Source organism: Kwoniella dendrophila, chromosome 2, assembly GCF_036810415.1.
Source record: "Kwoniella dendrophila CBS 6074 chromosome 2, complete sequence".
Taxonomy (NCBI): Eukaryota; Fungi; Basidiomycota; class Tremellomycetes; order Tremellales; family Cryptococcaceae; genus Kwoniella; species Kwoniella dendrophila.
The window spans coordinates 1,871,672-1,886,664 of NC_089477.1; the positions used below are offsets into that span (position 1 = coordinate 1,871,672).

The 14,993-nt window shown below is 40.7% G+C and overlaps 6 protein-coding genes and 1 non-coding gene across 7 annotated transcripts; 2 read left to right on the top strand and 5 right to left on the bottom strand.

Annotated features, from left to right (window-relative positions):
- Positions 1-780: 780 nt before the first annotated feature.
- L201_002099 (uncharacterized protein) lies at positions 781-1,999 on the bottom strand (the record flags this gene model as incomplete). Its single annotated transcript, XM_066217878.1, has 5 exons — positions 781-843; positions 928-1,015; positions 1,112-1,180; positions 1,297-1,460; positions 1,607-1,999. 5 exons carry the CDS (start codon positions 1,997-1,999, stop codon positions 781-783), a joined length of 777 nt encoding a protein of 258 aa, XP_066073975.1.
- Positions 2,000-2,709: 710 nt separating this feature from the next.
- On the top strand, positions 2,710-4,144 carry L201_002100 (uncharacterized protein; the record flags this gene model as incomplete). The annotated part of the gene is made up of 6 exons (XM_066217879.1): positions 2,710-2,924; positions 3,004-3,177; positions 3,239-3,404; positions 3,470-3,714; positions 3,779-3,882; positions 3,951-4,144. 6 exons carry the CDS (start codon positions 2,710-2,712, stop codon positions 4,142-4,144), a joined length of 1,098 nt encoding a protein of 365 aa, XP_066073976.1.
- Positions 4,145-4,682: 538 nt separating this feature from the next.
- Positions 4,683-6,156, bottom strand: L201_002101 (uncharacterized protein; the record flags this gene model as incomplete). The annotated part of the gene is made up of 8 exons (XM_066217880.1): positions 4,683-4,886; positions 4,946-5,019; positions 5,083-5,232; positions 5,293-5,491; positions 5,557-5,678; positions 5,761-5,825; positions 5,884-5,945; positions 5,998-6,156. The coding sequence occupies 8 exons, from the start codon at positions 6,154-6,156 to the stop codon at positions 4,683-4,685; spliced, it is 1,035 nt and encodes a 344-aa protein (XP_066073977.1).
- Positions 6,157-6,611: 455 nt separating this feature from the next.
- On the bottom strand, positions 6,612-6,977 carry L201_002102 (uncharacterized protein; the record flags this gene model as incomplete). Its single annotated transcript, XM_066217881.1, has 2 exons — positions 6,612-6,706; positions 6,758-6,977. The coding sequence occupies 2 exons, from the start codon at positions 6,975-6,977 to the stop codon at positions 6,612-6,614; spliced, it is 315 nt and encodes a 104-aa protein (XP_066073978.1).
- Positions 6,978-8,674: 1,697 nt separating this feature from the next.
- Positions 8,675-10,595, bottom strand: L201_002103 (uncharacterized protein; the record flags this gene model as incomplete). The annotated part of the gene is made up of 9 exons (XM_066217882.1): positions 8,675-8,895; positions 8,946-9,053; positions 9,253-9,543; positions 9,609-9,711; positions 9,780-9,891; positions 9,955-10,134; positions 10,189-10,262; positions 10,322-10,452; positions 10,529-10,595. 9 exons carry the CDS (start codon positions 10,593-10,595, stop codon positions 8,675-8,677), a joined length of 1,287 nt encoding a protein of 428 aa, XP_066073979.1.
- A 569-nt stretch (positions 10,596-11,164) lies between these two features.
- Positions 11,165-14,142, top strand: L201_002104 (uncharacterized protein; the record flags this gene model as incomplete). Its single annotated transcript, XM_066217883.1, has 14 exons — positions 11,165-11,197; positions 11,252-11,349; positions 11,395-11,497; positions 11,558-11,770; positions 11,828-12,010; positions 12,055-12,167; positions 12,229-12,342; positions 12,388-12,686; positions 12,757-12,868; positions 12,919-13,009; positions 13,158-13,197; positions 13,342-13,563; positions 13,623-13,794; positions 13,845-14,142. The coding sequence occupies 14 exons, from the start codon at positions 11,165-11,167 to the stop codon at positions 14,140-14,142; spliced, it is 2,091 nt and encodes a 696-aa protein (XP_066073980.1).
- A 662-nt stretch (positions 14,143-14,804) lies between these two features.
- On the bottom strand, positions 14,805-14,894 carry L201_002105. The gene has a single exon. It is a non-coding gene; the product is annotated as a tRNA-Lys (tRNA).
- Positions 14,895-14,993: the final 99 nt, after the last annotated feature.

The following is a 14,993-nucleotide window of genomic DNA, read 5'->3' on the forward strand; positions in this document are numbered from 1 at the left end:
ACAGATTGTAATTAGTTATCTTATCATCCTCGTCAAAGGATCAAATGGTTATCCACTAATCAAAGGATCAAGATAAGGTAAAAGGAGTATCTAACGGTTTTAGGGACACAATCCTAGCATGATTACAAGAATAGTAGGGTGAACGTTAAAATTTTATTGTTTTATTTGAGGAATTTTACCAACTCTTTTTTTGGGGAAACCAATATAGAATCAATCCAAAGATTCCCAATCATCAAAAACAGTAAAGAAAACACCTTGTATTAATCAGCCATTAGCCTAGAATAACTTGATTAAACCGGATTCGACTCAGCACAAGGAAGAGGAATGATCCGCATTTCTTTCGAACGAATAACCATCGAACGCCTGATTGATTCACCAAAAACTAGATTAACGGTTATTGCATTTCTCGTATTACTATTCATGATGGTCTTAACCCTACATACCGAAGCTATTCATTTCGATGATTTATATAATTCACAATCACCTTTTATGCCTTATACCGAACAAAAAGTGGGTTTCTCTCGCGCACGATACTAGACAAGGTACTTTCGAACAAATGTTACGCAAGAATTACAGTAGTTGTAAATCACGGGTATAGTTATACATAATATCAAGCTTACATGGTATATAGATTATATGATGAACGAAAAACAACGGAGCGATGAATTTTCTGCTGTTTTTCATGTTCATCAATCATGGGTATAGGCATGAAGAATGGGTCATGATGGATAGCATGCAATGAGGGAACCTCGATTTCCATACTTTATGTCCTTGCTCTTTTTAGTCTTCTAATTCAGCTTGGCGTAATTTCTCGTCTATCTCGTTCAAGAAATTGTTTAATTCCTATGTGATTGCGAAAAAAGGAGGAAAGATATCAGCCATCAATCAGTAATGTTAATCTCATATAACAAATGATATTGTATGTACCTTATCATTGGGTTCATACTGTAAACCATCAATCAAAGCTTGTTTAGCATCTTCAAACCTCTCTAAACCAACTAATGCACGTGCTTTTCTGTTTGATAGAAGGTACACGAAATATACTGAATCAGCTGGCTATTCTTTTCCGTATCAAATTGACACCTCAACTATATCCTTAGTCTGTACTAACCTGAAATGTCCCTTTGTCCATGGTCTTTTCAGTATTACAACCGCTTCTGCATCTGCTAAAGCGTTTGCCCTATATTTAATAATTGCATTAGCTTCAGAAAGTATTCGCGTTAATCACTTCTAGCTTGCTTCTCCATCGTCTATCTCTTCAATCACTTTGTCGTAGTATTCAGGTATAAAACTTACCAAGCATTGACAAAAGCGAAAGCAGCCGATCTATTACATAATGCTATAGCAGTTTCGTCTCTAGATAACGCTGATAACTCCCAAGGTGGTCTCGATAATGCCATATCAGCTGATTTTGAATAAGCTTGAATTGCTGCTGGAAACTGCTGAGCTTTGAATGCGGTCTATAATAAGAGTTAGACAATGGAGTTAGCGAGATCAATCGACATATTTCACTATTATAGCCTTATTGAGAAATCTGACTATATATTCAGAGCGGCACTCATTATGTTTCCGGTATCACAATACTGATTAAATAAGTATAACTCACGTTACCCTGCTCTTTCAAGTTCTTAATCATTTCAGCTCTTTGAGGAGGAGGTTGTACGTTTGGTGGAGGAGGTATAGCTTCAGGAGGAGCAGATCTTAAAAATTGATGCATATAATTTAAAGCGTTAAAATCAACTTGACATTCTTCACAAGAAGAATTTTTATGTTCTATACATGTAACTATTATACCTTGTTGTGGAGGTACATTTGGTGGTGTAGGTATTTGAATAGATTGTAAATGGAATGGTACATCTTTATGTGGAATCGAATCTAATAGACTTAATATTGCTGGATTTAACGCTGGTGGTGGAGGCATACCTCCTCCTGGTCCCATTCCTGGAGGAGGCATACCCATACCAGCTGGTGGATGTGGATGTGGATGAGGGTGTGACATCTCTATGTTATTCGCTGAAGACTATATCGTTATAAGTCTCTTTGTATTCTTATAATTACCTTTGTCCATTTCACTGCATCATAAAACACACTTTTTCCCGTTTCGCGTTGGAACTTGGTGAGCATTGACAACATACAACAGTGGAGATTTACTGTATCTCCGCTGGCTTATGGCGGTGTCGACCGCTTACTTTCGGCCTGAAAAGCTTGACGTCACGCGTCTGGGGTCTGGGTGGCACGCCAGCAAGAAGATAGAGAAAGAGAAAGAAAGAGAACTAGAAGGAGAAGGAGAAGATCACTCAACGTTAATGTCGAGGGTGGCTGGTTGAATGTTAATCCATTAATAACAACAAGAACAATTCTAAACAGTTAATTTCATTCCGCCCCACATCAATCGACTGAGAACAACAACAACAATATCATCATCATAATATATATACATATATAGACGGTCCTCTCCACCATATAGTGTAGTTAAAATACCCTTTCAATCCCCTTGTTTTACATTTCAATTCGTCCTGTAAACATTATCTTTTCAGGTTTTTAACTGTTTAAATACAACATAAAATATCATCATGGCGTAAGTGATTTTCGCGTTTCCTTTTTATCTATCTTAGTCATTCCCACAACATGCATCCATCTGTCCAGCGATATATCGCTTTACATGCATACTACTCCGTGATATATACCGGCCTATCTCATACTGCATACATGCTAACTTCCTTAAACTCTCTTAGCACTTTCACAGGAGCCTTGGGCAGTAAACGTAAATCTGATTTGGTCGAGATTGCCGAATCTTTAGGTATCAATAATCCTGAAGCTAGAGTAGCCGACTTGGTCAAGAGTATTCAAGCTCATCTCGATAGAAACGAAACTACTCTTTCACAAGATTCAAGATACAAAGGGTTGTATTACAAGAAGAGAGCGTGAGTTGCATCTCGCAACCAGCTAACTCCGCCAGTATCCTCAATGAAGCTGATCTTCCTTTTTCTTATTTACTGATAGTTCTGGTACACATCCGCCAGACTCAGACTCGGAATCACCCGTAGCAGCAGATATCAAATCAACAATCGTTTCAACTGCCAAAGCAAGTAGAAAATCGATAAACAAAGCTGTTGATAAAGTCCAAGCTACAATCGAAGCTGCTAATATCCCTTTACCTGAGAGCCCTATCGCACTGTAAGTTTAGCTGGTCTGTGATCGCTGATTGTGTATAGCTAACTTGCAACATTTCTCTCAGCGCCAAAATCCAAGATAAAGCCGTAGAAGTATCGCAAGCTCTCATTCCGTCTCCGGAAACTCAAAAAGGTTTGACTATCCAAGCCAAGAACATTTCCCAATATTTGGTACAATATACTAAAGATGGTCAAGTGAGAGTAGATCACGCCGTAAGACATTTAAGAGATGTAAGTGAACAATCGGGAAATCCTTTCCTGCATAATGTACATGAGCTCACTTTGCACTCTTTTAGTTATTGTCAACACCTCAACATCTCGTCCTTACCTCCCTTTCTATTGAATTACTCTTCCTCCTTAGCCACGTCTCACAATTTTACGATCACACTTACTACTTCCCTCCTGCACCGGGAGATAAAGGTACTATCAATTCGTTATTGAATGTCGCTTTCTTCTGGTTACCGACGGCAACTCTTAAATTCAGATTACCAGAATTCAGATCATTTGGTTTAACGGATATTTATTCTGCTATAGCTTGGTGGTAAGTCCGTTAGATGGCTACAAACCACAAGAAGCTTAAACTTATTCCTGTGTTTCGTGTACAGGTTCTTCTCAACCGTTCTGCCACCATATGCTCTATCGACAATAGTTTCTTTCGTCCCTCAGAAAGGGAGTATAAGACATGGTGGTGCTCAAACGAGATACCAATGTGAGCTCACGAGTCTGGAATTTATTGTAACTACATACGCTAATCCAGAGATCATCATATTTGTATAGCTTCCCATCCACCAAAACCAACTTCAGACCCCCTCGCATTCGCGCTCATCCGACTTGCTCTTTTGATCTTACCTTTGACATCAGCTGCACCTTCCGCTTTTGTCGATGCATTGGAGATTTCAGGTAATTTACAAGGTAGAGCTTTAGCAGCTGGTTTAACGGCTGCTTTGGTCTTAGCAGAAAAACTATATTAACGTAGAAACTGAGAATAGAAGGATAACTGGAGCTTAGAGCGAATGATAGTTGACTGGTCAGAGGCTTGATTATGCAAACTTTCTCGGAAAGCAGAGTGTAGAAAACCATCTTTATCATATATATATATACCTAAATTCTGCTATACAAAGTGATAATTTCACCGAATATAGGTGTATTTCCTTTTTCAGTTTGTTTTAGTTACTTAGGAATGTGTTAGGGAATTAGATATGATATTAATATGTATATAATGCGAACACTTGTTTATTTTCTCTTCTAATTGACCTCCTCTGCTCCCTCCGCCGCTCATCCTCCGCTCATCCTCCCCTGTCGACGTCCTCTGTGTTACTGTAGCGGTCCTTTTCCGCTCTACTCCGCTGGCATATACTACAACTCACACCCTTGTCTGCTGCATGTACGGTGTAAGCTACACATAATGTCAAGATAAATTATACATGAAAAGGAATTATGCATGACAATCTAGATATAACCTCAAAACCTTATGGTTAATCCCTAAAGAGCTGTTCATTTACTGCCCAATCATGCTTTGGCACCTTCAACTTTCTTAGTTAATTCAGGTACAGCTTCAAATAAATCTGCTACTAGACCAACATCTGCAACTTGGAAAATTGGAGCATCTGGATCTTTGTTAATAGCTACAATCATCTTTGATTCTTTCATACCTGCTAAATGTTGAATGGCACCTGAGATACCTGCTGCGATGTAAAGTTCAGGAGCAACAACCTATCATTTGACCCAAATTAGCTTTGTTCAGATTAGAGGACACCAACATTACCACTCACTTTTCCAGTTTGACCAACTTGTAATGAATTATCTGCATAACCTGCATCTACAGCAGCTCGAGAAGCACCAACAGCTACACAAATCATCCATCAGTTTTCAATCCCGGAATAAGCAATATTTTTATAGGACAGCTCACCGGCACCAAGGGCATCAGCAAGAGGATCAAGAATCTTGTTGAAGTTTTCATGTGATTTTAAAGCTCTACCACCTGATACTACTCGAGAAGCGGAAGAAAGATCAGGTCGGGATGAAATTGTCAATTCTTCGGATACGTATTTTGTCGAAGCTGATCACATTGTTATCAATAATTATCCTCTAAATTCAGCTACTTCGATAATGTACTCACAATCACCAGATTTAGCTTCTACTTCTTCTACAGCGGCACTGCCGCCTCCAGTCTTAGCTTTATCGAAAGCTGTTGTTCTGACAGTCACAATCTTGATAGCATCTTTAGGCGAAGATTTTATTTTAAGAATTGCATTACCAGCATATATAGGTCGAGTGAATACATCTCCAGATGATTCTACAGCTACAATATCGGCAATCTGTTGACAGCAATCTATCAGTATTCCACGGAGAGATGCATAGAGTATGTGGAGTGCTTACTTACCATAGATGAATTCAGTATACCAGCTAATCTAGGAAACACATTCTTTCCTACTGCCGTATGAGCAGCAAATAAGTGAGAGATGTTTTTGGCTGGTAATACTGATGCAAGTAATGGTGCTACATCTGTATAAGCGCGTATAACGTTAGTATTGGTTGCCATTCAAGTATGATCTCTGCACTATACAAGGTATTCGAATGAACTTACTTTCAGCTAAAGCATGGGCATAGTCGTCAGAAGTAGCAGTATAGATCTTTGTGAGACCATCGATCCTGAGATGTGCGTGTTAACATGGTATCAATGAATACGAATAGTATGTGGGTCACTCACTTCTTGACCTCTTCCAGAACACCATCAATATCACTCTTTGAGCCTACCACTATACCAGCGGTCTATGCAGAAACTCAGCTATTTCCATCAAGCCAGCTAAAGGAGTCCACTCACATCTGAACCAAGTGTCTGAGCGGCAGTGACAGCATTCAAACTAGAATCATTCAAGTTCCCATTCTTGTGTTCTAAGAAAACTAATGAAGATGCTAATCTTCTTTGAGCTGTGGCAAAGGAGGAGAGTCGGGAAGTTCTAAGAGCGGCACGGACGAGCATCTTGATTATTTTAGTTGAGGTGAGGAGAGGAATTATGCAAGATGAAGTGATAATTGAAGTAGCTGTTGTATTGAGTCTTGTGATAAAGTGATAGCAGAGGTGCTAGTTAATCTACCCGATCAAATCTCCAGTTATTAATTACAAACGTCGGCTGATAGTCCAACCGGAAATTTTATATCAGCCCTCTGTTTAGAGGAAAAGAGATTTCGACCGAATGGATTTAAAGTTCTGTTGTTGGTGGCTGCTCTCCTCGTATCGACATCTCTGCTGATTATAAGACAGTCTCATTATTAAACATCATTTGCTGCAGGGGGGGGGGGGGGGGGGGCAACGAAGCGGATTAGAATGTTTGGTGGATTGGCACAAACATAGTAGCACGATAACCTAAAAAAACAATACTTACTGTACTTCGCCCTAGCCGTAACGTCAGTTCAACTTTCCTCCACCATGTGTGACTAAGGTTTTTTGGGTTTCCCGGATTTTTTAGCCCGAAAGTGAACCATTGATTTTCCAGCGTATTCAGTCGGAATCCAAGCGCTTAAGTCACTCGCTGTTCAGAAAGTTAGTCGATCCTCAGATCATTTTAAACAGATCCACTTACGCTTCTTCCGATGTAAGTTGTACTGAATTTCCGCATCATTCGTCTTCTTTTTTTTTTGGTTATTTTCATTTGTTTCAGCAGTTTCTTCTGCCTTCCGTTTGCTTCCTGAAGCTGTTGAAGCTTCTTGATCGGAAGCTCTCGTTGTTACATTTGTTTTTGCAGTTTGTTCTGCCTTTTTCTTGCTACCTGAAGCTGTTGAAGCTGTTGACTTGGGTGGCATAATAATTCGAATTCTACTGAATTGACAAAGTTAGAATCTACAGCGGTCTCCTGGAATCAATGCGTAGTCTGTTCTACTGGAGCCGACTCTGGCTACCAGTGAGAAGCTCATTCAAAAGCGCAACATGAGAAGAACATCATCAGTGAAGGGAACATCCAACACTCTCTATCGCAAGTCATTCACACCATGGTTCTTAATCAAGAAGTATCACAGAGTGATGAGCGATATGGCTGGACATTCGAAACGATATATCCTAGGACAATTTGAACGCCGAGACTACTGCTTCAGAGGTGATCACCTATGAAGGTAATAGTGTGAAGGGAGTGGTAATCTGAGATTCGGGAGCTCGAAGTAGCTTTAATGATAATGTTTGTCGCCTTGGTACGGATCTCCTCCGAGCGATAGAATAGGACCATATGGCATAAGGAGAGAAGGAGAAGCCCAAACAAACATCGAAGAAGAGAAAGAGGATTTGTTTTTTAGGAAAGGTGAAGCTGATGTCATTTCTGGGAAATCGAAACTATGTGATAATGATTGAGTTCGATCAGCCGAAGACGATACTCACAATTAATAAACTTAATCTTCTTTAAAAATCTCTTGTGGAAACTTGTTTCTCAGTAATTGATTTAATATAAAGTAAAGGTGTAAATCATGAAGTGAATTAATTGAAAATGCTATTCAAAGTCAAAGTCATCACGCTAACTCAAAATGCATATCCACGGTCGCTACGCAATGTATGATTAACGTTCTTAGGTTGAGTAATCTCATAGGGCTTTTCTAACTTGTGATCCTGTCAACCTGACTCAACTGAGTGAGACATAATCTTGCATTTTTGATGATCAAATTTTCTCGTTTAGACAGAGTTAAAGGAAGGTGAATAATTGACCTACTAAGTATAATCTTAACACTGGAATATATATAACTGGTATACCTCACCCCTCAATTTCTAAGGGTTACACAATCTCGCATCCAAGCAAGAAGGAACGATCGGCCTCGAGCTAAAATTTGATTACTGATCATTACTAGAGAAAATTGGTGAAACAGAATAGGTCAGTGCGTACTGAATTTCTGATAAAATCGTCAACATCGATATCTCGTCAGCTCAAAGGATGGTCAAGTTGTCTTATAGGTGAAAATTACAAGTAATGTCGAAATTCAGGTCATGTGGTTCATGTTAATTTTTCACCAAAGGATGGTCAGTCCAATACAGAAAAATAGATCCCTCTGGTCGTGTACTCCGGAGACTTCGCTGCCTTGATGCTCGACCCAGTATAGCCAGATAGACTTGAGACTGGATTGGCTGAATTGTTTGCAAGTTGTCATGCAACTTGAATTTTAGATTGAGGGAACTATGGACAAAAGTGAGATAGGGAAACGTACATTCATCTTGATACAGGAATTTGATATGACTATCCTGGAAGCTCGCCCTGAGGACGTCGATCATATTGCCAAGTTGATATATCGGTCTGGACATGAGGTGGATGTCAAATTCAGTTTTGACAATATATAGTACCAAAATGTGCTGGATTACGTAGACACCAAGTAGCGTTATAAAATTTTACTTATACTAGTATTCGTGAACCTCGTCGAGCTGCTTAGATATCCTTATCGTGATATTATACACATATTGTAATACATAGCTTAGTGTATAGACTTATATAGACGAATATGCATACTCGTTATCAGTAATACAACAATTACTCGTCGCCTGAATCTTCCACCATGTTTTGTTCATCGTGTATATCAGAAACAACCTTCATCGGCTTTCTTTTTCTGCCAACATTATGAGCTCTTCTAGTAGGTTGATGAGCGAGCAAATTTGGACGCCTTGCAATAATCCCATCACATATTGAATCAAGATTGGGTAGGACAAAGTTCGCTAATTGTCGCACATCGTCAGAAATTACACCTGTCAAACCTGTTTTTCATGTTAGCGTCATCATCTCTATCATTGCTTTCAAGACTTACCTGTAGTAGCCATTCCTCTTGGTTGAGCATTTCTCCTAACTTTTTCCTTATAGATTATTGTAGGTAGCCCTCTTGGGAGAGGCTGCCTGTACAGGAAAGCGCTTTCCACTAAGGGTGGAAATTTGGAATATCTACATTCTTTTGCCAAAGGCGCCAAAATATGCAGTAGCTTGTGAAGAGTTTCGGATGCGAAATGGGTCGGTATTCGAGGGTCGGGCTTTAGCCAGGAACGATAATATTGATCAAACGTCTCATTCCCAGTAGTCCCTACCAATGATCAGCGTTATCATCTTGAAATCGTACTCACTAAGTGATCCTTTGCGAGAAGGTATTCTATGACCGCTCTGGGTGACCTCTAAGAATACGTTCCAAATGTCTACGAGCTGTTTGGGTGTTAGGCCTTCGTAGAGGAAACGATAGTCAGAAACGTTGGTATTCAGACCACCAATGCTCGCATCATGAGACTTGGAAACGATGATGCTAAGGGATTCGAGGGCAAAGCATAACCATCTAATGGAGCTGAATCTGGCGGTTAAAGCATCGACCGAGAACATTATGTGATCAGATCGGTTTGTTCTCTGATCTTGGCGTCCGTCTCCTGCAAAAGTTATACAAAAGTAAGCTACCGTCACCCTGTATACTGTATGCAATATTGATTCTCACCAGCACCAAATTCCTGACACACTTTGAGGGCCATAGAGTATAGCTTCCCATTTAACCTTCCTCTAAAGCCTTTGGAAACCGCCTGACCGATGATAAAACCATCCTGGAAATTGTCTCACTCATCAGATTTTTACGCTTGGGGGTATTTGATTGCATTTGAGGCATACTTACGCTTGTATCGGAGGTTAGCAGATAAACCCCTACATCTGCAGAAAGTCTTGCATTTCCACGAGAAATGGATTGAAGGTTTTCACGAGATATCGGTTCATCACGTACAACCGCACTATGTAAGATCATGATGTTAGCTCTGAGCAGATATTATGTAATCGGTCTCCTGTATACACACTCATTAACAACTTCCTGGAAAGTCGCATTTAGCGACATTGCGATTGCAAGTATCATGACCATACCCCATATCTTTTGACCTTGAACGTCGTGAACTTGCAGAAAAGGTGGAAGAAGAGTCGTAACTCTTCCATTCTTTGGAACGATAGCGTTCTTGGATGGGTCAGTGGGATCGGTGATGCTATACTAAACGTCAACCCACTACAGTGTGAATGATTTCAACGACAAAACTTACATCTCTTCCCATAATTCATTAAATTTCGGAGCTTGCCGAAACAACTTCACTAACCATTCCTGTGCGTCTTCCGCCTGCCATAGAGCGTTATTGGTGAATATCCAACTGGTTATAAGTTTAACAATATACTCACATCGGTTTTCACACCCTGGTCAATCTCCTCCCACAAAGCTAAGATACCCCCTTTAGCCTGAATGAAGATCGGTGTATCCTCTGGGACCCTTTCCTCTTCCGCTATCATCATGGCGAAGGCAGCTTCGGCGACTAGTTACTCGAGATCGACGTGTTTCAGCATTTGCGACAAACATCCAATCCAAACTTCTTGAGCTGAATCACTTACCATCTTCTGGATCAACATCTTGATCTAAATCGTACTCCTCCTCAACCGTAGGATCACTAGTAGGCATATTGTATGGTGATCTACAGTGATCGAAATCAGTATACGGAACACATAACTGTCAGGATATGAGGAATGCATATAGAGGTGGAACCAGATCGCTCTACTCACTTGTGGTATGTTTATTTTTTCCTGGGAATAAACTGTTATTTGAATATCCTTAAGCTTAATGAAGATAAGATTAAAGCTTGAAGATAAGATTAAAGCGGGAAAACTATTCGTTACATGTAACATGTGTCATATAACCCTTACTCTGGCGTTTTACGCGTCAGCGATTTCCTGACACAAACGAGGTGTAAAGTCCCAGTCTTATTTCTACGGAGTTTCGCGCCACTCATAAATAAGGACAAAATGCCGGGATTTTCCGTGCCTGCTGGCACATTGCCTTATCTAAAACCCGTTATCAAGCTTGTAGCGGTATAAGTTACATACCTTCGATTTCAGCTTTGGCTAGACATGTATGTCAATCAATTCTGATTCTTAACTTTACCTTGTTTTGATCACAAAATCAATTCATACCTCAGTAACTGTTTATCTATCTCAAACCACTAGACACCTAGATTATCAAAACCAACAAATATGACAGCATTTATTCCTAATAACGTTGAAAAGGTGAGTTGAGGGTCATGTGGCGTTGCTGACTGTTAAAAGTTGCTTCTTGATGAGATGCTGTCAGCTATGGCAGATGTCATTTCGATGGGTAATATGACTTTGTTTGAGATACAAGCCTCTGGTGAAGCCTCTGACAGGGGGGATCTACGCCAGTGAGTCGCTTATCGTGGCTGATTATGCATGCTAATCTCTCTCAGTCACTTACTTTCGTGCTTTATCGACGACGAAGATGAAGACCAAGAACTTCTAGACATAACAAGTAGTTGGTATAACGGTTTATCTGAGGAACATCGAGAATGGGTGAGTACACGGCCGTTTGGAGCCTTTACCATTTGGTCCAGTTGTTAATCTCCTCTTTAGGTCCTACAACTTCGAAGTCTACGTCCTCCCTTAATCAGTATCAGCGGTGATATGAGCGAAGATCATCAGATTCAAAACATAGACGACTGTGATGAGTTTGACTCTTTGCCTCTCTCAGCCGATGATGGTCCAATCATTTTACATGTAGAAGTACGATGGAATGATATGTTTGGGGGCGAGTTTACCACCACTTATCTTCACGAGAAGAATATGGTTAGTCACATGCTATCATGATAATCGAGGTCAAGATTGCTAACAGAAGTGGATTAGGAAACCCCTATTCTTGCTGCGTGTCTCGACAAAGCGGAAGCCTATGCCGTCCGCGTCCTCAAAGTCGGTATAACTAGTGCAAACCTAAATTCCAATCAACTTGAAAACGAATGCAGAGGAATCATCAGCGGAAAATTCTCCGTTACTGATGTAACAGTTCAAGAGTTTGAACTTTACTCAACAGTACGTACACTAGATAGAAGCTCAATTGCTAATCATTGTGACAGTTCAGACAACTTGTTCAGCAAGCTGCGACGGGCGCCTTTGCCGGCGCCGCACAAGAAAATCAAGTGCTAACAATCCGAGTAATGCTTACAGTCCAGCTTTCCAGTGGTACAACGTGAGCTAGTACTTTCATATCGGAAAGTGTAATAAAGCTGACTCGCGTACGTGTATATTAGCTTCCATGTAGGTTTTGAGCAAGGTGTTGTGGTAGGAAGAGATCGAGGTGTACGTCTTGCAACTGGGCAAGCTTTACATTACAGTATTGTACCGAAATATAGGAGGTGGCAAGAGTGAGTCATCCGAGAACGTTATTAAGCTTACAGATTTATATATAGATCTCCCTTCTGGGTGCTTTCAAGTTATGCAGCCTACAAAGTGCAGCCCGACGGTCAACGCAAAACCCTCAGTGCGATTAACCCATTCTACACAGGTGGCGATTTCGTTTTACCTCAGCGCAACAATCGACACTACAATGACACGGTGGATATACTGGATGCAGCAATAAGAAAATTCGAAGATTTAACCGGTTTCAAGCCCATCGACATCTCATTGATGCTATTTGGTTGTTATGCTGATGGTGGACGTACCCCCACCTCTTTTCACTACTTCACCTTCATTGGGATGGCGCTGCTTGGTGAGGTAATTCCTGCAACTGTCACCTGAAACGTATAAGAAGCTAACTCTGGCAATACAACATTTTTCAGGCCAAGCTCTTCCGCAAAGGAGGAATCTCAAACCAAACAAGATGAGAGCTTGGATGCTCAAGCACAGTCGTCGGTATTCTGCTACTGCTGCACAATTTGCTCGAAGAAAAACGTAAGTCATCTCAACGGGACTGCCAGGTTGCGCTAACTATCACCTGGTAGAGTTTGCGACCAATTCATCGCTCGAGATCAAGAATGGATGGAGGAGCATGATGGACCTGCTTTAACTAGAGCTACAGACTTGCTTGCACGGGTGAGTATACAAGTCAAGACTAGGCTGACCAAATCAGCTCTGCGGAGTGCTCAGTCACGAGATAGTCATGCTAGGCAGAGGTGATGTAGGAACACCAGAACTACTTGATCGTCTAGGCAGCCATAACGATAAACTTCATGTACTGCAGTTTAATGAACCCAAAGAGACCGCCCTGGTTGCATTTTTTGGTGAGTTATATGGTATGATACAATAACTGACATGAGTAGCCCTCTTTTCCGGTAGAGCCAGTCCTTGGACGACCGTTGATAATTCTCCTACCTCAAAATCTCGAGTGGCTTCGTGGCGAAACACCATCAAATCACATATCACAGATATCGACGAGAATCAAACAGCCCCAATCCGAACTTCAGTAACCTGGGCAGCCGATGATGACAGAGCAATTGGCCGAAGAATCTTAAACGAAGCCGCTCAAAGCAATGTTGCACCTTTTGATGTCATGCAGATACAAGAGGATGATTGGAAGAGCTGGTACACGTTTCTCGCTGCAGGTACCGAGGAATCAGGAGAAAGATATGATGCTGTGACTCACATCGGTAAGCGAAATTGCGTATTGAGCTACTTGAGGTTAAGCTGAAGAAATTCGTGTGGTCAGGACAAAAAATAGTCGATGCTTTTCCCAGAGCCAGATTTCATGGCAAGCAACTTAGGGAGCTAGCCAAACAATTGCCGGATGTTTTGTGGTCTCATCAAGTCAGGATAGAAGGGAATACTTACACGGTCAATGACAAATATTATACTGATAAGGAGTTCTTGAAGGCTGCAATGTGAGTATGAGGTTATCTGTACAGCAGTAGACTGATATGAACCCTTGCAGTTGTTTATACATTTGTGGAGAACAGCCATACGACCCTGAGAACAACGAAGGTGGCTATCCAGCTGGAGTTTACTACGTGATGAAACAGGCTTTACCTCATCGAACAGTCAAAGGTCTAAAGAGTATGGTTACAGAAACACAATACGATAAAGTGAAGTTATGCTATGATATACTTTTGGAAGAGATAGAAGATCAAGGATTAGCATTGTTCGGAGGTAATGGTGGTTTGCCGGAAAATATTGAGAGATTGATGAGAGACATGGGTTTAGGACCAGTAGAAAGGCCTGATGAAGAATAACAAGTGATTGAGCAGTAAGTGATTGTTTCATACCGGATCTATTACAAATATCAGAGGAAGCTGCTGATTACATATACACTAAACTTAGCTGGTGTGTAAGCGGTCTCTTGAAGAGTGAAAACAACGTGTATAGTGGTGAAGCAACTAGCTGAATAATACGGAGCAAATAAATGTTTATATATCAGAGGTTAAAGAGGATTTACGGTTATACATTCACGATATACAAGAATATGCATGAGAAAGTGAAATTTACTCCCCAAACAGTCATAAAAGCTGCATACCGCTCGTTGCAAGCCTTCTAACAACCCACATTATGAATCTCTTCTATGCAATTTTCTTAGTTAGATTAGCTTACAGCTTCAAATAAATCTGTTATTAGCCCAACATCTGCAATTTGAAAAATCGGAGCATCTAGTTTTCTATTGATAGCTACAAGCCCTTTATATGGATTATCCTTATAACTTCCATTTTCGTTTCGAAGCTTTCTGTTCACCTTTTCCTCATTCATTTGGCGATGTTGTTGGAGAGAATATATATCAAGCTATCAATTTCCGTTTGAAAATACCCCTATTTGGAACAAATTGGCTAAATCACTTCAAAAGATAGTATCGGTATCTGACACCGAAAAAAGGGATTCAGAAAGTTACCACCCAAAAAAGTTAAGCCCGACGTGGGACTCGAACCCACAATCGCCCGATCGAACCACAGAGTCATAAGAGTCGGGAGCCGTAACCGAATTTGGCCAGCCGGGCCACCGAATGGTTTTTGAGTTTTTATGTTAAATATTCAGCGATTCTCTTCAACGTCTGGAGAGTGATACCCATATTTTGACTATATCAATCCTGTCAGCG